Source organism: Python bivittatus, unplaced genomic scaffold, assembly GCF_059951505.1.
Source record: "Python bivittatus isolate LINGU-HERP-01145 unplaced genomic scaffold, Pbiv_v1 ctg000610_np1212, whole genome shotgun sequence".
In the NCBI taxonomy this organism is placed as follows: domain Eukaryota; kingdom Metazoa; phylum Chordata; class Lepidosauria; order Squamata; family Pythonidae; genus Python; species Python bivittatus.
Window position 1 is genome coordinate 55,401,194 of NW_028277088.1, and position 25,656 is coordinate 55,426,849.

The 25,656-nt window shown below is 36.7% G+C and overlaps 1 protein-coding gene across 2 annotated transcripts in view; it reads left to right on the plus strand.

Moving 5' to 3' along the window:
* CNTNAP2 (contactin associated protein 2) overlaps nt 1-24,132 on the plus strand; it is a 1,202,163-nt gene extending 1,178,031 nt beyond the window's left edge. For both annotated transcript variants that reach the window (XM_088150062.1, XM_088150063.1), the window contains exons 22-24: nt 1,042-1,272; nt 21,283-21,351; nt 23,292-24,132. In XM_088150062.1, coding sequence (XP_088006188.1) covers nt 1,042-1,272; nt 21,283-21,351; nt 23,292-23,491 — 500 coding nt within the window. In that variant the 3' untranslated portion in view covers nt 23,492-24,132. The remainder of the gene's footprint in view (nt 1-1,041; nt 1,273-21,282; nt 21,352-23,291) is intronic.
* Nucleotides 24,133-25,656: the final 1,524 nt, after the last annotated feature.

Sequence of the window (25,656 nt, forward strand, 5' to 3'; positions counted from 1 at the left end):
ATCTGGTGGATAGTACTTTAATTCAACTATGAGGAAGAGTCTTTGGATTGTGTTTTTTGTCCTTGGTTTTAAGTAAGAATGAATTTATTCTGGTGGATTGTTTTTCCTCTCTTTGAAAGTTTGCTATTTTAAACGAGAAAATCCCATTAGCACATTCATCACTGGATGTAAATGAGAAAAAGATATCAACTTTAGGAGTCTAGCTGTTTTGTCCAGTTCTCTAATTATCATCCATATAGTCTCTCATCCGTGCTTTTGCAACATGAAATTGGAATTGCCACTGCCTAATGATGCTTCTGGGGCCTGAGCAAACTAGTAAATATAGCTAGTTGCATATTTTAAGTCTTCTATGCATGATCAGTCATTGTAGTAAAAGCAGTCCCATCAGCTGACTCACTTAAAGAGTGAAGTTGTCCTTTTCAAGTATCTATTTTCCAGACATTTTAAAAATAAGAATGAGGCAACAGTTTTTGGACTGTTTTTTTAATATGTATAATTTACAACTCTCTTTCCTGAGGAACGAGTATTACATTACATTCTAAATATGTGAGGAAAGTAGGAAAATGCCATTCTTGCCCTAAATGCATGTGTTCTTCTACCTATGGAGAGTATTTGAGTGGCAGGAATTGGGGGGTAATCACTTTTATAAATTTCAGCAAATCTGGAGAGTTAGTGATGGTTCCAATTCATTAATATTTAAAGTATTTTACCTACACTTAACCTTATTTGTTTTCATGTTTTTAATAATTATTTTTATGTTTTGTATTGATTTCATTTGCTAGAGGATAAATCTATCTGCATTTTAATACATATATGTTATTTTTAAAAAGAAAAAATGGCAGGCTTGCTATCAAAAGAAAAGCAAGACTGAAGAATGATTCATTCTTGGCCTTATGTGTAAGGTAAATTCCAAGAGATAAAAGTGTGTGTTTTGATTGCATTCATGAACATTATGTGTTGCAAGACCCTAGTGCTAGTAAAGCTTCTTTGCTAGGCAAATTGTTACAAACCCATTTCTGTCTTTTTTTTTTTTTTTTTTAGAACTTGGGAAGATTGATCCAGAGATCCATAAATATAATACGCCAGGATTTTCTGGCTGCCTGTCACGTGTGCAGTTCAACCAGATTACTCCACTCAAGGCAGCCTTGAGACAGACCAATATCTCCTCTCGCATCTACACAGAAGGAGAACTTGTGGAATCCAACTGCGGAGCAAATCCACAAACCATCCAACCAATGTCTTCTGCAACAGACCCTTGGCATCCAGATTCAGGTACAGTAGGAATGAAATGCTAACAGAAACATTCGATATTTTTTAAGATCTAGGATTGTTTATAAAAATATAGGGTTCCCCCCCTTTTTTTTGTTCTTGTCTGTTTCTCCCATTTTTTCTTTCTTTCTTTCTTTCTTTCTTTCTTTCTTTCTTTCTTTCTTTCTTTCTTTCTTTCTTTCTTTCTTTCTTTCTTTCTTTCTTTCTCACACAAACACACAGAGCTTTTGTAACTATCACATATACTCTTTCTCAGCTGCTAAAAATTATTACTGCATTTATTTCTCAGAATCTAACTTTTGAGTACTAAACAATATGTCCTCTGATAAGCATTTTATTTATTTTAGTTTTGTCAAAGGGATGAATGCTAACTGAGAAAATGTACACAAGACTTATGCCTCAATATGGGAATGTGTTAAATTCTAGCAAGGATATAAGTGACATTTCCATTTCCTATGAAATCCATTACTAAAATTAGGGCCAAATTGGATATTATAGGGGAACTTTGGAATTCACAGCTCTTTATTTTGCTTGTGGACTAAACAGTGGGAGGGTGCTTTTTGTGGAACATTTTAGAGTCGCGTTCCACACGCAACACAGCTTTCATCCAGACAGTATCTCTGTTTCCTTAACAGTTAGGGATTGAGAACAGATATTGCTGAGATAAACATCTAACTTGGCCTTTAAAATGCAGATTCTATGTCCACATTGTTCTTTGCTAACTGACAAATTAGTACCCAAAGGTATTATCTTGTGTGCTAGCTGTTCCTCATTTCACAAATGATAATTTTGCCCTGTTATCATGGTGACCTTTCACACTGATGATAGAACCAATAGGACTGCTCAAAATTCACTTTCCTTCAGAACCCAATTATTTTATAACTTTATCTAGAAGACACTTCAATGCAGCCTTTTTATTGAAAAAACTGGGAACAAGGCTGATGGCTTCCAATTGCTTCTAAAATATTTTGCCTTTGAATTATTTAATGCAAATCTTAGGGGTACGTTTATGTGTATAAGTTTGCATGTCAACAATTGTATGCATATTGGTTGACTAATGGTTCAAAAAGTGCTGGTATAGCTCAAAACTGTAGAAATCTCAGACACACATTTGGAAAAAGCAATGTTTGTCCTCCCCTTAACCTCAACTTTTATTGTAAGGATATATTATAAGGTTCTGTTAGATACATTGCATCAGGCAAATAGGAATAAGAAAAAGAAAGGCTGCTAATTATAAAGAAAACAAAATGATCAAATATTGTCTTTCAAATAAATCACAACATAATCAGCCATGATTCAAACAAACTCAGAGTGACTATGGTGAAGACAAACTTCATAGAAAAAGCAATGACAGCTTCAATGTCTGATGTGCATAACAGTGAATCCAAAACTGGTTACTCTCTGAGTCTTACTCCCAGTTGTCATTCAGGAGTTTTTTAAAAAGTACCATACTAATTTTAATTTCTTTATTCATAAATTAATAATGGATCTTTTAAACTGCAAAACAGAGACATGGAAAGAGGCTTCATGGCCAATTTGCATTGTTTATGCCTAGCTACAGAATTATTTTCCTTGGAGTTCATTTCTGGAAAAAAAGAACATTTGGACTGAACACAGAATGAAGGCAATTATACATTGGCTCACTGTTGTAAAACGGATGTAACATTAATCTTTTAGACAGAAAAATAAGATGTTTCCTTATACTAGGTCAAACCACCTCCATCACTATCTACTTGAAAAAGGAGTAGCCTTCTATAGTCTCAAAGTGATCCCACTTGTTATGTGGTCCTTTTAAGCTGGAAATAGCAGTTGAACCATTGTGGAGTCTCTTTAGGATGGATGGGCATGAACAGATTGATACTTAATCCAGCAAAGCTAGAGGTGCCATGGGAAGTGCAGAGGGCCACTGCATCTCCAAAGGAATATAGTCTGCCACCACTCTTGAGTTGTTAAACTCAGTCTGAAAACACAAGAATCCAGACTGAAAGGTTGTATTTGTCACTTCTTAAGAACCAGGAAAATGGGCATACCCAGAGGTTTGCACTGCACTGTAACGTTGTGTATGATTTGGGAATCTGTTTGGACAAGTCATTAATTGGAGAAGCTCACCTGGCTGGTCTCCAAGATGGCTTTTTATCAACTTAGCCAGTATGACAGCTGTTTTCTATCTGCACTGATCTTACATCAGGGACCTCCCTGGGTCTTATCCAGGCTGGATTATTGCATTCTGTGTAAAACTGCCTTTAAAGATGGTTTGGAATTGCAGCCCGTGCAGAATATGAGAGTACTCTAGTGACTTTATTGTGTCAACTGCATGGTTACCAGCACACGTCCAAGTCCAGTCCAGAATGCTGGATTTGACCATTGAAGCCTTTAGGACCTAATTACTTGGAACACTATCTTCGTTCATATCAACCTACCTGCACCTTATATCTCAAACAGAAGCTTTTGTCTCTTGCTTTCCTTTGAGAGTTGCTTTCCTTTGAGAGTTGTTAGCCTAATGAACCACCAGGGAGAAGGCTTATTTCACAGTGGGCCCGCTCCTAAGGAATGGATACCCAGCTGGAATTGTCAGGAGCCATCAAGCCCTAAAACCTGATTCAGGATTTTCTCTGTTTTATTGCTCTGTTTTGCTGTTTGATTATATTGCTCTGAAACTATAGCTGATTTTATTATTGTTGGGTGTGTTTTAATTATTGATTCTATTGCTTAATTTATGTATCCTTTATTAAGTGCATAGTTCCATTAATAGAGCTCCAAGACCTTTTCCTCCCAGGACTGGGAAGGGGGTACTGAACATTCACTGTAAATATAAAAACAATTTAAACACAGCAATGAATGAAAATGATTGTATTTACATTACAAAAGAAATGAATGTACAAATATACAAGGGATTAAACATACATAGAAGAGTTCAATTTCCTAGGAGAAAAGGATAATTATAAGATTTCAGGGAAACTTGGTTTTAAAGCCAGGGCTGATTCTGTGTTGGGGCCTATTCTGTAGTCATTGCTATGGCTTGTAGAGTCATTCTAGTTCTCTCTCTTTTGACCTGGGTGGGATTCTGACTTCTTCCTTTTAACTGTTTTCCTTTTCTTGGTTTCTTTCCACTTCCTCTTCTACCTTTTCTTAATCCTTCCTTCAAAGAGAAGATTTATGCTCTCTTCATCAACCTTCTCTCTATTTTAAAACATTGTTTCTTGTCTGCCTCCCTCTTTTTTCTTGTTCTGAACCACTCAGCTAACCTGGCTATATTAATATTCTTCCTCTGTGGGCTGTCTTTGGAATTTTTTTCCTAAAAGGTGACCTAATAATATAATAAATAAATAAAACTTATATGGGCTAAGCGGATGCTCTGTAATACAGTTATAATCCTTTTCTATAATATCTAGAACTGCAACCAATGTACACTTTGTTTACTTAATCCGACCCACCTGCTCCAGGAAGCACAGATAAGAGGGAATATTTGGCCCCTCACTCTTGGCAGCAAAGCGCTTTGGCCAGCACTGGAAGGTGTGATATAACAAAGACCATGATGAAATCCCCCATTAATAAGAAAACTATGAACAGGGAGTCTGTAGAAGATCCAAAGCTTTGCAAAGGCCTCTCAGGAGTGGCACATCATTCCCTTTTCTTATTGTCAGGAGCATCACAAACCCAATTATGTACTATTGTGACTGATTTGTTCCTGAAAACACATTTCTAAGCTTTATCATTTCAATTTACTGTTTAGAAAAAAATGGGTACTCTATATTGTCTAGTACGGCAGTTCTCAGGATTGAAGTACACAGACACTCAATTATGAATTATTTTCTTTTTGCATCTCACGAAGTGTGTGATCTAAGATGAAGTGGCATCTAAGACAATATTGCTAGCTCCATATATTTGTGTCTCCCCATCCTTTTCCCGCCTTCCTTTGTATGTTCCTCTTTCTTTTTTCATATCTTTTCTCATTCAGATGGTGAAATGCTCATTACTGAGAAGCAATCTGCCATAATTCCTAGAATATACTTCCTTTCATCTTTTTTTTCAGTCTCTCTTGATGGTTTTGTATGTTCCTTGTTATATTTCTTTGTAAAATCTTTCTAGTTCTATATTTTGCTTATAGTAGTTTTGCAGGCTTCTTTCATTCAGATTTCTGTATAGATTATTCAACTGAGTCTTGTAATGACTTGGGTTTTAAATGACCTGTTGGTGGCCAAGGCTAACCATCTATTATCCATGTTTGTCTTAGAGCAGCCTTGGACATCTTGAACCACTAAATTCTTTCTGCCATTGGCACAACAGTTGTCTTTTCAGGTTGGGTTGGATATTTTCTGTTTTGGATTGCATATTTTCTGTTCGTTGGAATGATCTTATTACTTCCTTTTTTTTTATGAAGAATCTTATTACTTGTTTTTTTGAAAAACACCAATATGTATTGGGGTTCTTCAAGATTCATTTATGTGTCTCCTTTTATTTACTCTTGAGTTCTGGTGGATTCTCTATGTTCATTATTAAGCTATTCATTGAGAAAATGGGGAGAAAGTCTGTTGTTTCCATCTTAAGAATGTCCACCAGATCCAATGATTCTTGGCCTAGGAGACCACAAAACAATTGGCTGATGCCCCAGATTACTGTAATAGTTTGTTGGATGGGTTTCTTACCTCTATTCTGCTTTCTTATTCAGGTCCAGACTGGGGCGTTTTTTCCATCACTTCTTTCCCCAAATTTCTCTTTTGATGTGGTTTCACAACACTGGTTTCCTAACCCAGTCATGAAATTAATTTAGACTCCTTGTGGACCCACAGGGTGGAAGGCTGGAAATCTCAAACTGCCTGTTTCAGAAGCCATATAGTGTAGGTTTCTGGGGAAGAAATGGCCAATTGAATATGGCTCCATTCTTTGTGGAGCTGAGGCCCACAGCAATTAGAGGAGTTGGCCTCAGTCCAGCCCTTCGGAGTCATCTCCAGATAAAGAAGATGAACAGGATCACCCACAGGTACTCCTTACAGAGATTCCCTGTGAAGAGATTGCAATCTAGCAATCTCTAAAGGGTGGAGTGCTCTGGGAGTTGAGGGAAACATCCGTGGTTTGGAGCCATCAAACAGACACTAGATTTGCTTTACTACCTCTTTTAACTTGTAAACTGCCTATTTGTGATTTATTTGGCAATTAAAAATCTCCTGAAACACAAGTTGCTGTACACCAGGAGAATTTCCTACTATTCTAGGAGAAAGAAGACCAAAGTAAGTTTAAAGATCGAAAAGAAAAGCGAAAAAAAATTAAGAATGTTGATTGGGGACAATTAAGAGGCTAGATGGATTTGAAACAGCTTTTTTTAAGGAATGTTTTATACGTTTAAGAAAATACAGTAAGTGAATTTGGATTTACTGTAACTGCAAGAAAATCTGTCCTGGGAAAGTTTGGCTTCTAGAAATACTGTAAACATAAGATAAGACAGAGCCTTCAAGGTCAGAAGGATCAGACACTAACAATATATCTCTTTTAACATAATGGAGGAGTATCCTTCTTCCAAAGAATTTTTAGCTGTTTGGAATCAATGTGTCCAGGAACTATTTGTAAAATTAGGGCTAACAGAGGTTATAGAGGAAGAAAATATTTTATTGGACAAAATAGCAGTGGAGGATGACTTGAATAAGGATTCTAAAATGGACTGCTGGGGAGATGGAAGACCTTATTCTTTTCCAGCCTCACTCTACAGACTTCTGCTGAGTTCTCCCCATTTAAAACAATTTTTTCTCTCTCCAGCAGATGAAAGGACTGGGGTAATCTGAGCCTGTATAGGGCCAAGAGCAATCTCTCACTCATGGGAAGGCAGATGATGCAGGGATATGGATTATGAGACTGACCCTACAATCTGGCAAGCAAACTGCATGCATAACAATCACATAAAGCCATCTATTTCATGTTCCCTAGTAATTTTACACAAATAATTCTCTGGGTCCGTTACTGATTACAGTATACCTTTGTGCTTAGATGTGATGAATACTCAGCTTTACAGCTCCTTTGAGCCCCACAAAGCCTTTCATATTCCCCGTTAATTACCAAGGGAACCTGCTTTTCTTCTGGTAACAAATAAAATGTAAACTTTGCTCATAAAACTTTCATGGAGGCAATCACTTAGGCAAACATAGCCAATAAAGCAGTCATCTTCTCTGAGGTCACTTAAGGGAAGTAGGAAAACTATAACTGCTAAAGCTGTTAATAAGAAAAGGAATTACAAGCAAACAGTGCAATATAAATTGCTCTGGAAACTTTGATAGGGAAGGTTATGTATGTATGATCTAGTGGCTGAGGCAGAAGTATGGCATATGTACAGGGACATAGTCCATTTAAAGATATTTCCTTGGTCCCTATGGGAGGAGGAGGAGGAGGGGAAGAGGAAGATAAGGAAGATCAACAACAACAATTGTGGCAAAATAAAACAATATAGTACCAATAGTAATAGGTGCCTTGGGTGCAATCCCAAAACATCTGGAGCACCATGTGAATACCATCGGCATTGACAAAATCACCATCAGTCAATTACAAAAGGCAGCTTTAGTTGGAATAGCTTACATCCTGTGACAATACCTTTAACACCATCAAAAAACAACATTGTCTATCTGAAGTCCTTGGGAAGGACTTGATAGATAGATAAAAATGCCAAATCCAGTCTAAACATCTGGCTGACTGTGTGACAACATAATAATATAACTGGGAAAATAAATAAATAAATAAAGTCCAAACTCAGTGAAGGAAGTACCATCAAGGCAATTAACCCATGGGCAATTCCAGTCATTAGATACATAGCTGCAATAGTGGACTGGACTCAAGCAGAACTAGAAACCCCGGATAGGAAGACCAGAAAAATAATGACAATGAATCATGCCCTTCATCCACATGGTGATGTTGACAGACTCTACTTACCAAGGAGCATTGGTGGACATGGAATGTTGCAAGTACACCAGACAGTTGAAGAAGAAAAAAGGGCATTAGAAGAATATCTGAAGAACAGTGAAGAAGATGCACTAAAGCTAGTACACGATGAAGGCTTACTGAATACTGAAGAGACCAAACTGGCCTATAAGAAAGACCAAATGAAGAATAGAAAAGAGACATGGCAAGGCAAAGTATTACATGGCCAGTACACAAAGAAAAAACTAGCAGGTAAAGCAGATAACTACAAGACATTGCAATGGCTAAAAGCAGGAAAGTTGAAGAAAGAGACAGAGGGGCTAATTCTGGCTGCACAAGACCAAGCCTTAAGAACAAATTCATACAAAGCCAGAATTGAGAAGACAGCAAAAGACAGCAATGCATTACAAAAGGATACAGTTTTGGCACAGAACACACCAGATTGAACTGTGTTTGAAAAGAAGAAAGTGTGGATAATTGATGTGGCAATACCAGGGAATAGTAGAATAGAAAACAAAGAACTGACAAAGATCATAAAGTATCAAGATCTGAAAACTGAAGTTGAAAGATTATGGCATAAACCAGCAGTAGTGGTCCCAATGGTTACTGGCACACAGGATACCATACCAAAATACCTTGGACGGCACTTAGAAAATCTGCACATTGACAAAAATTTCCATCTGTCAGTTACAAAAGGTCCCACTGCTTGGATCCACACATATACTATGCCGATACATTACAACATCCTAGGTTCTTGAGAAGAACTCATTGTGAATGAAGGCCAACACCAGCTAAAGAACTGGCAGCTGTGATTTCACACTGTTGTGTATATAATAATAATAATAATAATAATAATAATAATAATAATAATAATAATAATAATAATAATAAAAAAAAAATACAACAACAACAAGATGATGATGATGATGATGATGATGATATCCCTGTTTTTTCTGTTAAAAAGGTAAAGACTCCCTTGAATCAAGCTTAACTTCTCATAACTTCATGGAAATGTCCATACAGTGTTCTTAGCAATAATATGAAGCTTGCCATTGTTTTCTTCCAGGCTGGTTGTTCTGACTTCCCAGACTAGCCTACTGCCCAGATATAACCTGGGAGTTTCTTATCCAAGTATTAATCTGATCTTGCTTAGCCATCCAAGGTCAGCAAAGTTCTGCTAGGTGCTGTCATCTCCTGTGACAGCCATTTGTTTACAGAGATGTAAAGGAGAACATTGCTTGTTGATAAGTAAATCATTTCCTGGCTTTCTATGGATTGGGTGGTTATGCATCATTCACTTAAAAACTGCAAGTAATCCCTTTATTCCGTTTCTGCCAACCGCAGCATCTGAGAGATATGTCATCAGGACAATTGGGTGTCTTTCCATTATTAAGCTTGTGTTTATAGGAGTTTCCATCTGAGTAGTTTTTCTTTTGCCATGTACAATAAGCAAGGGACAGAGGGAGGTGTTAGCAGTCCTGCAGAGAAATGGAGCTATTAACAGATCATTTGTTAAGTTAACAAGCCGTAATATTTATTTACACTTCTCTGAAAAGCAATCTAAATATTGCAATGTTCAGTTTAAAATTTATGGCAGCAGCCTTTGTAATCTGGTGTTCAGAACAGAAATAAATTCCCTATTCATCTATCCATAGTTTGTAATTTCTTTTGGGAATAGCAACACTAAGTACTGGAAACTCGCTGCGCTGTAATGCATCTGTTTTGTTTTCCATGCTTGGTTTTGTTCTTTGTTTGTTTTTTTTTGTTTTTCAGATCTGAGAAAAAGGGAATTGTAGCTGGGGATATCTTTAGCGGCATTTCATGAGGGGTGCATTATTTCCCATTAGAATTAGTCTGTCATTTTGCTGAAGATACCTCTTATGCAAACTATTATTTAGTAGCATGCAGGATGTATTCCAGAGTTATAAAGCTGTACAGTATGTGAAAGGTTATGTAGGCTCTGTCCATACAAGAGAAAGCCCAGTCTGAGATTGGTACCCTACTTGCTTGTCCATATGATGCTGTGGGACTTCCAACTGCCTTGCAAAGCTGAGCTGATTAACTCTGCTGTTGATCTGTTTGGCTCCTATGCTGAACTGCAAAGACTGATTTCTTCTGGAATTCAGAGCAGGGCAACCTGCAACTGGCATGACCTTCATGTCTTAGGGCCTGGTTATCTAAAGGAGCATCTGGCTATTGTAGTTCCTGTCTGGGCTGTATAACTGGGCAAAGTTGGCATGTTCCATTAAGCAATATCACCTGATGGGATGCAGGAAAAATGCCTTCTCTGTCACAGAACCTGCCTTCTGGTACATCATCCCCCTGAGATTCATCTGGCCCCCACCATGGACATATTTTAAAAAGTCCTGAAAACCTGGCTGTTCCCCCAGCCCTTGGGCTAGAATGAGTGGGGATCCTATGCATGTTATTGTTTTAGAATTGTTTTTCCTTCCAGATGCTTGGATTTTTAAACTATATTTTAGAACTGATTTAATTGCACACAGCCTACAGTCGTTATACATTTGGGCAGCAAATAAAATTAAAAAATAAATATGTGCTGCCTTGTCCCATCTACCTCCAAGATTGCCGCCTCTTCAGAAGTCAAAGTGCCACAAGGACATGCCTTGTTCCTGTAGCTTTTCTAGCTGAAAGGAGGAGAGGCTTTGCTGCCACCCTGACACGGCCAGCTGAAGAGTGGTGTACTCATGGGCGCAAGAAAGGAAAAGTGGGATAGTTGCTGGGCATTGTACAATCATGCAGAAGTTATTGTTATGGCTTGGAAATGAAATGTGCAGCCACGTGGAAGGGGGGCTTAATTCTCACTAAGAAAAATATCCTATCTTGCAAAAGAAGTTGCACACTGTTTTTTCTGTAATTCATTGCTTTTGGTTGTTTGTTGGATACTTATTCTTTAGCTGACATTGTTTCACTGAAATAAAAATTAATCAGTTTATTTCAGTTAAATAATAGGAATTTGAAGTTACTTTGGCACTGGCATTTATATCTGGAAGCATTTCAAAAATGTCAGCTTTTAAAGGTCTAATCAAGCTGTGGAATCAAGAAGGCTATCGTAGTCCGGTATCTTCAGCCAGCAGCCATGGGAGTGATGGGCCGGGGTGGGTTGGAGAAAATAATGAGACACCTGGAGAGGTGGTGATGGCACTAACTTTGATGACAGCCCATCAGACTATTACAAAAGGGACTTAGGCCAGCAGCAGCTCTATGAACCCTTGATCTTGAGTAGGGATGGATGAATAAACCAATTTCAGTTCCGCTTAGTTTTGCATTTTTTCTCAACTTAAACCTGTTCTGAATCAATTTCTGTACTGCATTATGAATTATAACTATTAATTATAAGCACATATATAGGAATCCCTGCACATTCCCTTTACTGTATGATTTTGTATGTACTCTTCCTAATTAAGTATTATTTGCAAGCACTTTTTGCAGTAATATATAATTGGCCATACTTTACTACAAGATATACATGTTGTATACATATTTGTTGAATATTTACCCATACTCCCACCCACACATATATAGGTTTGCATTTCAGAATTATACTGCAAAATTCCAGAAAGTGAAATTTTTGATGTGTGGTTCTAATTTCAATGTAAGCTTAAAATACGTTAACAAGATATATTTTAAAAGAATGGAATGGAATAAATTTTCACTGTCCATTAATTCGCCTTGGCTCACTGCTGATGGTGACTCAAAGAATACTTGCACTAAATTTGCACATGCTAATTGTATGTATAAATGCAAATTTAGACATAATTACAGTGCAATCTTTTATACATCTCTTCTAAAATAAGCCCCATTAAATTTAATTGGGCTTGTTCCTGGATGAATGGCTATAGAATTGCAACCTTTCATAATTATGAAATGCTTTTCAACAAAACAGTAAATTGTCAGAATGATGTATGAGCCCTGATGAGCAACTTCAAGCCCCTGATGGCCTGTCCTGGACTTGCCTCGCCTCGCCTCGCCTCTCCTTTCCTTTTTTATTCTTTAAACCTCACTTGGACGCCATGTTATTTAAATACATTTATTCTCTGTTTAGGCTGTATGATGACTGTATACCACCCTGATGTTCTGAGATATTTGAAAGAAAGGCAGAAGACAAATGTACTACTAATAATAATTTTAAAAAACTAAAGATAGGGCAAGAAAATATTAAAGCAACCAGTGAGCAGTAACAGTCAAGCAATCAGCCAAGAAGCTATTATAATCAGGAAGACATTTGGAAAAGTTAATGAAATTGGCAGCCAGAGCATGATATGTTAGTCTGGAAGGCAGATTCTTACTGTCGAACAAAGAATCGAAGGAATAATGACTATTGGTTCTTCCCTCCCACAGTACTAAATATGTGATTCCAAATGAGCTGATCTTATTGGCAACAAGCTTTGGTGAGGAGCTTAATAGAGTGCCATGTTTTGTTACTGACCTCAAACACAAGGTTGATCAAATATGAGTATAATATCAGTCAAATGGCGCAAAAGAGACAAGCATCAATAATCAAGGAAGAGATAATGGAAAGATGACGAATGATTCACAACAAGTATTCTATTTTTGTTTCACTCTGAACAGCCTGTGCTAATGGTTTTGCTTTATTGAAACAGCTGTATTTAATCCTCCATTTATCTCATTCTGTTATATTCTGCTGGCTAAAGTTCTAATTTCCCAAACCCTAAATTAGATTCTCTTGCTCCACTTTGTGACTTTACTAAAATAATGAGAAAAGTATAGGTGTAATACCATATATTCCTAGATTATTTGTAAGATGTAGTCTTGGGGGCTAGGAAATCAAGGACCTGTAAGTTTCCATGCTATTCTTCAACTATTATTTTGTTTTCAGATAGGCTTACTAAGTTCTGATATGGTAGCATGTTTACCTACAGTTTCTTTTGTATAGACAAGAAATACATTTTCTCATAATAAGAAACAGGTCCACTACTTTTCCATGTCAGGATATATATTTTTTTACTGCATACAAACATAATATATACCCTTCACTCTTTTCCCTTTGATGTAAGCAGTAAGTATGAATCTCTCTTTCTGAGGTTCTCATCAACTACATTCAACCATAATTTTCTCAGTCTGCTCCTTCTTCTCAATCCATTCACTTTTCCTTCAAATATTTGTTTTATAAGTCAATCTTCAGACATTTTCTCTATATGATGAAAACACTTCAAAGTACTTCTTTCATGTTGCTCACTCATTTTTGTCTTCAGTCCACATTCATTAGTCACCCATTGATTCTTGATCCTATCTCTCATTGTTTTATCACACATATACTTCTTAAGTAGCCTATTCTTAATGCATTCAACTTTTATGTTTTTCTTGACATATCCAGCTCTCATATTCATATTACAAATGGGCAGAAGCACCCTTTTATACATAAACATTTTTACTCTTTTCAATAAACATCAGTTCCTTGCAACAGTTCACACACCACCAACTATCTTTTTCTGGGTGTAGCTTTATGTAACAGAATATGAATTCAAAGAATAATAAAAGTAATAGAGCAATTCACAGAAGAATAGTTGGAGACTGGTGCTTATTTTTTTTAAAAAGAAAAATTCTATTAAGTAATTATATTTAGCTGAAAGGCCTAAATACTTCTTCTAACTGTATTTTAAGTGAAGCAATGAAAGGCTACATAATCTGCTAGACTACATGGAGCCTCTCATGGTATTACTCCATTACCAGTGGTGGGGAAGACTGAGACAAAGAGAGAGAGAGATGGAGAGAGACTGATGGTGGGAACAAGGAGCAGGACGTGTCTTAAAATTACTCAGTCTATTTTCCGATTTTCAGTCAATCATTCTGGCAAAGTACACAAATTCATCTGCTTTTTTTTTTTTTGGCCATTTATCTTTTTTTTTTTTTTTTGCAATTGTTCTATCCATTTCCCCTGTTGGACATAATGACCTTATTCTTTGACATTTTCAGATCCATACTCCTTGTTCCATTATGCAATCTATTTTAATTGAAACTTTTGAATAATAGAAAATCATATAATCAGGTTACCAGAGCTGGTGGAAAAAGGAAAATGAGTGAGAGAACAGGAAACAAAGTATGAAAAGATAAAGGAGGTTGATGAAGCCTTTAAACATAATGGAGAAAGAGGTAAATTTATTTTAAATTCAGTATTATTTAATACTTCAAAATAGTAGAGCTGCAATACTTCTTCCTCGAGAAAGGAGGAACATATAACTGGTTGTTGTGGCACATTTATTCTCACTCCCAATAAAAGGGGAGGGAGAAGACTAAAAATCGTAACCCACATGTATGGGTTTTCTTCTTGCTGAGTATAGATTCAGGCAAGCAGGCAATGAGTCCCCAACCCAACAGTCTCAAAGGGCAAGCTACTTGTCATGGGGCAAAGTTTTGGGGGCACAAAGTGGAAGTTGGAGGAGGTTCATAGTGTATTCTGGTTTACTTGATTTCCAGTCTCTTACATTCCTAGCTGTTTGTTTTGCAAGCTAGAAGTGTAAGGGATAAGAAATGGGGAAAGAATTATACTCACATCACTTGGCACTATGCAAGTCTCTAAGAAATTTGCAAATGTTTCAAAGCCTTGTGGTCAGTTCAGATCTTGATAGGGTGTTCTGCCCCTTCAAGAAGACAATGCCATGAGCTGAAAGGCTTCCTTGATGGCCAAAAGTTCTTTGTTTAAAAAGGAGAAGTTGCTGGAAATGAATGCAAATGAGAAGAGTTGCCTTCAAACTCTGGAGTGGATTCCAAAAGTACTGCTTACAAGGCAAAATCAGGACCATCAGGAAGGGGCATATGGGATCTGAATAATGAGCAATGGCTGAGCAGTGAATGCTTGTTTGAACTGAAGGAAGGCTTGTTGAGTGTCAGAATCTCCTTGGTAAGAAGAGCCATTGGCATTATTAGTGCACCAAGATTAGGAATAAATTTATGATAAAAACTGGAAAAGCTCAGAAAACTCTGCATGTCCTGATTGTACCAGGACTAGCAAAATAGGAAAAAGCTTCTGCTGTGGGGTGCAGAGTGGTGGGAATTTGGAGCCTGTGAATCCCCCATGCCAGAGGTTCAAAGATTGTGTTACCAAATAATCCATAATATGCATCATTAGTCTGAAGCCAATCCATTACCAAATATTTTGGAAAATGGAGGCTAAATAAAATTGCAGGGACTCTTCATTATTACAGAGGGTGATTGGTAGAGATTCAGTGTCTCATTCCTAACAGGGAGTTGGATAAGCTAAATGGGTAGAGTATATTTACATGCAATGAATGTTCCAGTAAAATTGCCTGTGGCAGCAGAGTCTACTAGGGCTTGCATGTGTATTTCTGCATTTGTAAATTAAGAGGAATGACTTAATGTCAATGTGTAGCTCCACATGTCTGGACTTCACTTAATTTCTGGGTGCTCTGAACTCCTGCAGGCTGGGATTGACTCATTTCCCAACAGGCCAGGTTTGTAGCATTTAGGGTATCTGCTTAAAAAATTCCCCTTTTCCCCAAAGTATGACATGTAGTTAATGCTTCAGAATAGGGCATTGTAATAGGGCAGTCACATACAAAATGGCCAGGTTATCCATAATATGAACATAAGTCTTATATACATCAGTGCAACTTTGAGTCTCAGTTGCATGGTTGAGGGGAAGAAGGAAAGAGAATAATGGTATTTACCCTTCTTGCCCGTACACTATTACAGGTTGAATCATCTATCAGTAGCCAAGCAGACCTAGATTAATGCAAATAAAGTCTCTGGGATACCCTGTCTAATGAGTGTATCTTGTATTAAGTCTCTCTTTAAACTGGTCAGTCATCCTCTTTCATTCCAACCAACATCACAGCTAACAGTTGAAAACTAGCAGTATAGTCCTATCCTATGGTTAACCAGTCAGGGGTGACAATTTTGCAGCTGGCAGTCATTTGTGTGATCATCAAAGTTAGACCTCAGACATGCCATAAAATTGGGGTAGTTGTGCAAGCCTGGGCTGTTCTGCATCTGAAAGGGGCTGCCCATTTTCCAGCTTGTCCTGTCATTAGGCCTATTATAAATCCTATTGGGCACCAGTCTGTGGACAAATTTTCAGGACTTAGGAAAATGTGTAATTCACATCAAGTGAAAAAGATACTAAATTTGTTTGGATACCCATTGTATTTACTAGACAAGTAGATAAGTATTTGGTGGCTGTGGTTGCTGTGGCTACTCCAACTACAGCTGCCAGATCTTGGGCTGGGATTGATATAGGAACTGCAGGTTATAGTTGATTCTATCTCACATGCTGGGCTAACTGGTTCATTATCTGAGCTAATTGGTCTATTGGGATCACAACTTAGATTTGATCCTGGAGCAAGGCATTATCAATTGGATCAATGGTCAACAGAGTTAAAAGAGGATCTTTAGCTATATTTAACTATATTGTTGAAGTGCAGATTCTCCTCCCATAGTGTTGTAGGTATGAATAGGCTGATTTTGCTGACATGCTTCAGTCCAAGCACAGTAATAATTCCTGACTCTCCAAGAACATTGGGGTCAATGAGTGAGTAAGGAAAATTCTAGGCATTTTCCTCCCATAAGCCAATGGAAATTTGACCATTGTCTCTCTAGCTTTGAGATTGCTGTTCAAAGTTTACCACCACTTCTGTGTAACCTGAGATCCCACTTCACCAACTTTAGCCCTTTTAGTAAATGGTGTTGGAAAATAATGTTTAAGAAAGCAATTTCAACAGATCCAGTGAGAATTTAGAGTGCAGCTGATAAACTATCCTTGAATCCTTACGGTATGTTTAGAATTCAGTGGTTATTATATAAAATCTGTAAAATATATTTTATATAATACATATATATTTATATATATTATATAAAATTTGTAATATATATATATATACACACACACACTGTGCTCCATCATTTGGCCTTTAACAGCTTTAACAGACAAAAGGTTTTACTTCTGCAAAATAGAAACTTGCTGTATCATGTCTAAAATGGCAAGTGTTTCAGAATCCTTTGGAGACCGATAGACTGATGAATGTGAGCAATCTTTCCATAGCATTATTTATTATTTAGCTCATACTCCTGTTTATTGTTTTTGCTAACAATACAAAATATATTTACCATAGTAATGACATCCAGTTGAGAACTATGGCAAGTTAAATGTCCCTTTTTGTAGCGGGATGGCATTATGATGGAGACTGGCAAGGGATGCAGGATCCTGCCCACCAAAATGCTTTCCAGATTAAAGAGAGATCTTTGAGATAGCCCACATGACTCTGCACAGCTGCCCCTCATGAGTAAACCACAGGAATAGTTGTTTTGTGGTTTGCCTATGGATTGAGCAGCTGGGAGTCAAGGGAAGAACCATCTTCACTTACAGTAGTTAATGCAGCCTTTTTAAAGGACATTAAGCTCAACCCAGCCTCCCTTCTTAATCACTTTGGATTTTTTTTCCTGCTGCTTTAAAAGGATTAAGACCCTTCAGAACAGCAAGTTATATTGTACTGGCTAGGTGAGTTGTGTTCTTCTTAGAAGAGCTTTTAAATATGATTTTTATAACCTTTTGAAAAATATTACTTTTTGGATTAAACAGCAAAGGAGTGATCAGAATATGGACTTTATAAAATTTAACAACAGATTAAGGGCTCAGATGGACTTGGAATTGTAATTTTAAATGCCCCAAAGAGCTCTGAATTAGCAAGAAGAAAGTTTCTCATGGGAAGAATCACTTTTTTTCCCCCATGTTTTTCATGATAAGGAGACTTTGAAGGTTGGACACTAGAGGGAGCTAGAGGATAAGGAAAACGGAGCAGAAATCTATAATACAAACTTGGGAATATTTGTCTGCCAAGCTTCTTGACAAAATAGATGAATTTCTTGACAAGATTGACAGAGCATGTTGTAATTATAGAACAAGAACAAGTTGCAATGGATGATTTTGAAATTACTTTGAAGAGAGATTTAAATGTAACAAGTAATGAGAAAGGTATGGAGAAAGATATGGGGACACAAATGGAACTGATGGATGACTTATTCCCAAAAGGAGATATACAAATATTGAAACAGGAAACTGACTTGGATATTTTTTTTTACTGGATATACAAAAGAGCTCTGTTAAGGTTTTGAAGGACTTTATTAGAAGTGACAAACTTTACTTATTGGATATACAGAAGAAATCTGCTAAGGTACTGAAAGATTTTTGGCTTGACACAGTTGAACAGAGAACTAGCCCTGAGATTCTTTTTGAAGGGGTTAAAAGATATTTTTTAAAACTCAGGGAAGGAAATAAGGTTGGCCTATTCAACCAGGGCTAAAGGAGAAAAATAATTACATCAGGTTGCCCTTACTGGACTTTTGCTGATAAAGAACAACTGACATAGCATTTGGATTTTTTTTTTTTAATTCAATAGATGAGATATGGGGTGAAAAGAAATTATGCTGTATTTAGAGAGAGTGATAAGCTATTGTCTTTACTTGCTGGGATAAAGGGGGAAGTTACTTCTTTTTTCTTTTTCTTTTTCTATTTTCCTTTTTTTTCCACACTTTTTTCTTTTCTTTTGTATTTTTCTGTTTCTTTGTTTTGTAGCCTGTATTGGCTTTTATTCTTTTCATTTTTAATTCTTAATAAAATTATTTGGGAAAATAAAGTAATGCTAGACTGAATACCTTGGTGCGGTTGTATATTTTTTTAAAAAATGGAAGGATTACATCTTGTTACATTTGCAGGTTGGAAATTATCTGAATGAAGATAACCTGATCATCAGTTAAAATTCTTATGACTAAAGTGGGTTGTGATGGACAAGTTCTATTATGAATCAAGTGTACAGCTATAATTCACTTACTTGCATTTTAACCACTGCAAAACTAAATGATACATGACATCGATAGCTTGCTGCTTTGGCTCAGATGAGACTTCAGTGTTAGTCATGAAAAAGTAATATAGATGCTGACATAACACCTCAAAAACTTAGAAATAGTGGATAGGACAGAAAGGTGGCCCAACAGTAAATGGAGCATTGAACATTTTATGCCAATCCGTAAATTTTGGTAACCTTTTTTTCTGAAATAATTACTCAAGTATATAGAATTGTTACTACTCTTGAGCTTTGTAACACACCTGAACTAAAAATGGCTACAACAAGCATAACAAAATAATACTTTGAATGCTAAGAAAAATCAAACTTCACCTTGTTCTGTAAAATCTAGACAACCTGATATAACACTACTTTTAATTAATTCATCTAAATAATTAAATTAACTCATTAATTTCTTCATAGGATCACTCAAACTCCTCTTCAGAGAAAGTTTCAATTAGCCTTATCTCTGCAATATCATCCCTATGTTTTGTTGTTTTGGACATTAACATTTTCATTTCATTTTCATTTATTGTTGTATATAAATTGTTTTTATAGATATAATAAATGTTTAGTCCTCCACTGATAGAATGATAAAGGAATCAAAGAGGACAATAAAATAAAGAGGAAATATGAAATCTGTTTTCTAAATAAGAAATACGATTGTTATGGGAAATAAATATACAGAAACTATCAGGACACATAAGTTGGAAGAAAGCTTGATGGAAGTTTTGGGGCTTCTCCTTTTTGTGCTTATGTCAGTGCCTTTATATGGAAGACAATGAATTCTTCTAGTATGGAAGCAGCATGCGTTTGTCAGTCACCAATGTTGTTACAGTGTGTGCCTCCAATTATCTTGGAGGGAAAAATTCACTTTATACGCAACACATTTGCTGCCTGAAGAGCCCAACGGGCATTCTCTTCCATCTCTATTCTTATTAGGCCAACAGTTTAAAAAGTCTCACTATGGTGAATAGGCACCAATTCTACTACTGTTGCTGGTGGCTCTGGCCTTTTGGTGACAAAAGTGAGGCGAGGAGGAGGAAGGAGGCACCTTCTCTCAAGCAAAAATTCAAGAGAAAGGAGACAAGAGACAAGTGCTACCTATCCCAGGCTTCCTCTCCCACCTCCCATGTGCCACTGGTCTTCATCCCCTGCCAAGGACAACCCTGGCACAAAAGGAACCATTTTCATCCATTCTAAAAACTTTCTTGCAGCCATTTTAATCCTCCATCATTCCAATCCCAGAAACTTCTAGATGCTTACCAAACTTTCAGTGCATTTTTCTTGCCTTCTCCTCCTTCAGTCACTCTCTAGTTCATCCTTTTTGCCCAAGAAACAATACCCTGTCAATTCATCCCTGGGGCTCATTTGTGTATCTATGGGAATGTTGACCAAAGACCCACTTTCCCCAAGGTCAGTATTCCAGTTACTGAACCACAGAAATTGTGTGCAGTATCATGAAGAATGCAAATGAAATTCATAGTATGCTAGCAAAGAACACTAGCAAAAAATCTAAGAAGCATTCTGCCTCTTTGTCTCCCGTGATAAACATGTTAGAAATCTAGCTATAGAAAAGATTGAGAAACTGCTTTACTGTACATAGAACACCAGACAAGGAAGAAAATATTTGAATAACATAGTGCTTAAGAATAAAGCTCTAAACATGTATGAGCACATTGGTCAGTGTATTTGGGTCACAGAATCTGACACAAAACCACAACTCCATTTTTTTCTACTGGCTTAAGGTCTTGCTTTATACAGATTTGCTTTATGCGGGGTTTTCAGAGAATGTAAACCTAGCATAAAGCAAGGGAAGTGTGTACTTTCCAAGGACTCATATATAGGTAATTCATGATTCCCTTATCCATATTCCTTTTAGTTACAAATGTCTGCCATTGTGCTTGCTATTAATCTATGGCCTTCCTTAAAACCTGTAGTGACTTGGAATAACTGGCAGGCCACATAGAAGTAAGGGGAGGCTACCACCCAGTACGTTTGTGGCAAAATTGAGATTCTCCATTTGGGAATTTTCTGTCCATTATGGTCCATTATGGTCCTCTGGCATCTAATGCCATATTGGAAATTTGTAGTGCACTTTGTTATTTCAGATTTCTATTTCTTATAAGCTTCTAACACTGATACATTACAATATTAATATGTATTTTAACTGTGACTCTAGAATATCTTAATTTTAGTTCTGACAAAAGATTGATACAAGCTTTGAAAAAAAATACCAATACCTTTAACTTAAATGTTATACTTCACTTTACATCAGGTGCTGATCTTCCTTACAATGGTCAAGTAATAGGAAGTGGTGTTAACAGGAATTCAGCAATTATTGGAGGTAAGGAAGCAGTATATATCTCTTTTGGGATGAGGGTTACCAATTTTTGAACTGGCAAATACAGTACATTCAGTTAGTGTAATATAAGTTTCGATACAAGTACTAGTTACCTAAGGCCATCAAATTATTTTGGAACCTTTCTTCACCTCTTTGGGTGATCAAAATATGCAAACCTTCTTTTCATAATATTCAAATATTGTTTAGTGATTAAGATGCTGGACTAGGATTAGGAAGGTCCAGATTTAAATACATCATGAACCATGTAAGTTCACTTGGTGACTTTTGGCTAGTCACTATCAGCTCAATCTCATCTACCTTCCTATTGAGGAGAGTCCCCTCATGTAACTCAGAATTCCCCTTCTGAGTTTCTGAAGGACGTTCCTTGGGGTTAACTGAGAGATAAAAAATTAAATAGTATTATAATGAACTCATTTTGATTACTAAGCAAAACAGAGATAAGAAGAGAATGTGTATCCTTGTTCCTCAAAAGAATGGAGCGCCACTTATGGATTATCTTCATGGTCAGTTTTTGATAGCTTGTCTCAAGTTGGAATCTTTCTGCAAAGTATGTTCAGCAATAAACCAGTTTCAACCAATAATCAAGTCTCAGATTCAATAAAGTCCTTTATCTTTTCATTTGTTGCATTGAACAAATTTATCTTCATGCTTAAAGAGAGAATAAACAGAGAATGAGAGAACAGAAAATAGGTCAAAAGCCAGAGATAATTTCCATTCGTGATGTGTAAAACTAACTTGGGAACAAAACAGTCCAGAAAATTATTTGTCCAGACAAAGAAATGTCAACAACTGAAATCAATTAAAGAAAAAATGGAGTATTTAGTTCAAGAAGAAGGCATATTGAGAAAAAGTATTGTCTTGCTTTTTTCTAATGTACAATTTGTAGTTCCAAGTTAAGAATAATATAATCTAGTTTAGGATGGGAATTGTATCCTGTTCTTCCATCTGTGTAGTGGTTATTTAACATCCCTTTATTAAATCCCACCACTTGATAGTATCCATTTTCCCATATAAAAGCTTCTGGTAGAGTAGGTTAAGCTTCTTATAATAATAGTTGTGCAGGCATACAGACACAACCTTCCTACCTCATCAGAGATTCCTCTGTCTACTCTCTGTGGTTATAGTCTTGCTCATTAATCGCCACATTCTCTTTCTTTTCTGTCTCTACCCCCACACATACACAGACATACACATGTACGCATGCAACTTAAAGTGCATGGATATTACCATCACAACTTCATCAAGAGGCCTTTCAGGATGAGGTAAGGTGACTGTGGAGACTTGCCTGTATGTGAGATAGCAAAGTGGTTGCAATGATGAAACACAATCTCCATTGTACCTTTCCCATAATGCCTCATTCTGAAAAAGAACTGCTCAGAACAAGGTATTGGGCCTATTGGTTTCCTATTGTGGTGGCTGCTAATGGGACTTTCCAGTACCTCAGCATGACAAATTTGAGAGCCAGGTGGTGGGCAGTCAGAAGTATTAGCAAACAAAGTCATTGTATCCAGCATAACCCATCATCTCTCCTAGTTTGCAGGAAGGTGGCTGATATGAATAGAACAGGATTGACTCATATCAGAATATTGCATTTAACCGTACATAATTCTCTCAGTGTGTGTGAAAGAATGAGGTTATTAAATATACATATGAACCACAAATTCATACAAATTTTGTCTAGTTGCCAGTTGAGATAGATTAATTTTGTTAATAGAACTAACATTGGTGAGATTTTTTCTTGCTAAATAAGAATGATTTCATAAGACAGCCTGACAATATAAATATGTCTTTAGCAATGTCAAATTTAGCAGAAATGTTTGAAAAATAACTGCATGTTTGTCTAATTACAAGATCTTATTGAATGAAGATTTCTTTTCCTCCCCCCTTATTTTTAATTTGTTAAACTCTCACATCTCTCTTAGGTATTATTGCTGTTGTGATCTTCACCATTCTCTGCACCCTGGTGTTCCTCATTCGATACATGTTCCGCCACAAGGGAACCTACCACACCAATGAAGCCAAGGGGGCAGAGTCTGCGGAGAGTGCAGATGCCGCTATTATGAACAATGATCCCAATTTTACAGAAACCATTGATGAGAGCAAAAAAGAGTGGCTTATCTAAAATGGGACGGGAGGAGGAAACAGCAGGGGTTGGGGCGGGATTGGGGAACATTTTTTTCAACAAGAAGAGAGCTCTCTAATGGACTCTTGAGCACATCTAGTTTTAAAAAGGAGGAGATCAGCACAACTCAAGGAGCAAGTGACAGACAAACATTGAGACTGCAAACCCAACATACAGAAAAGAATATTGGCTTATCATGAATTGCCCCTTTTTGTATACATCTAAACCAAGAAAATAATCTAAGCGGTTCAGTAATTTAAGCAGTTCATCATTGATTCATACTTGTCAGTAATTACTATTGTCTTTATCTGTGGTTAGAGGTGTTCAAAAATACCTGTCACTACAGGGGCCGCTTTTCTATTTTTTTTTTAATCCCTTTAGATTGTAAATATTTCTCTCCAGACAACAGGATATCTGTCTCTAAAGCCTAGGAACATTCTTCTCTAGCCTTTTAGCATCATGTTCTAAAAAGGGTGTAATAATAGCTGGACCATACTCACATTGTCATTTTACTTGATTTGAACGTTCAGCTTAAAGGTATCAGACTGCAGGACTGGTTTCAAATGGCTTTACAGTCATTCCCCCTCTCCGGCACATTCTCAGAATTCTCTGTAATTGTTTGAAAAGGCCAGGGATCCTGAAGGGTATCTTCTTTTCTTGGTGTAAACAGGTTATTCACCTCTGTTGTTTGAAACCACATAAGAGGAGCTCATATTAGCCTTTCTTCAGTTTGTGGGAATGAGAATTTCCTCCTGCAGAATCTTCAACATTACTGAATTGCAAATTTCACAGGAAACAGCCACATTTCAGTGGCTGTCAATCTGTTGGAGGGGCTCTCACAAAATTCTTCTCTTTGGGAGAAGCCATAACTATGAAACTAGCTTAAAAACCCATTTGTAATGAGTACTCGCTCAGAGAGCAAGAAATCCAGGCTGTAAGACATGCCTGAGATAAAGCCAGATTTGCCTGTTTTTAATAGCCCATTAATTTGTTAGCATTTTGAAATCTCTGTCTGATTTGGGCACATGATAATATTGTGAAGTTATCAGTAATGTAAACACGCTGTTATTTTCATTCTTGTTATTGTCAAGAGAGGCACACCTTAATGCACAGGAAGCCTTCTTTATTTTCTTGCTGTAGCTCTATTACAACTCTTCTGACCTGAGGTCACCACGTGACATTTGTTCCACTTGTGACATAACTGATTTATGCTGTATGTACGTAGACACATACTAAGGAATTAGAATCAGATTTACATGTTCATTTACAATGGATTCTCATATATTTAGAATATTGTAGGCATATTACCATTTAGCAAACAAATTTAATACACAAAACATGCTCTTTTTTTCCTCTTGAAATCTCCCCTGAAACCTTGTTTTGAAATAGATTTGTGAAAAAAGTATTCTCTTTAGTTGAAAGGCAAAAATGAAAAGACTGAAGAATCCTGTGCACAGAGAAAGCTCAGAATTACACATTCCGAAGCATGACTTTTCTTTATAGGCAGGTTTGCTGAATCTATCTTATTTTATTGCAGTTTGAGTATAGATAAGCCCATAAATAAGGCTTCAGGGATAAGAGTCACATAGCTGAATTGAAATGTACACATCCCTAAGAGAGCTCTGGAACCAATTTTCACACATCACGTGCATCTATGTCTTAGCAGATATAGCTATGTGAAAGAATTGACCCAGATCTAATATTGTGGTATAAGCTTTCTTATGAATTGAATCTGCACTGGAACAGTTTGGCTTGTCAAATTATGACAGAGGAGATTATTTCTACGCAACAAATTTTAATCAGTTTCTCATTGATTTAATCATCAAAACGTTCCCCATCAAATAAAGAATTGTAATTCTGCAAAGGCAAGTTCATTGTCATTGGTCTTATCACTGAACTGCAACTTCTTGGGTTTCTTGGTGGCGTTTCATAGCTGTTAAAACGGGTATGAATCTGGTTAAAAGTGATGGCAGATTTTTTTTTTTTCATTTCCCATTGTTGATCAAGAAGGTCCTTTACTAGCAAAGTCTTTGTAGAGTTGTACATTGCACCCAGTGAAGATAATACAATTGTATAGTCTCTTGGTTTTCATGTATTTTAAGAAAATGAATTGTAATAAGGTTCATGCATATGATGGCTGTGAATCCATGTAATACATCTGCTCA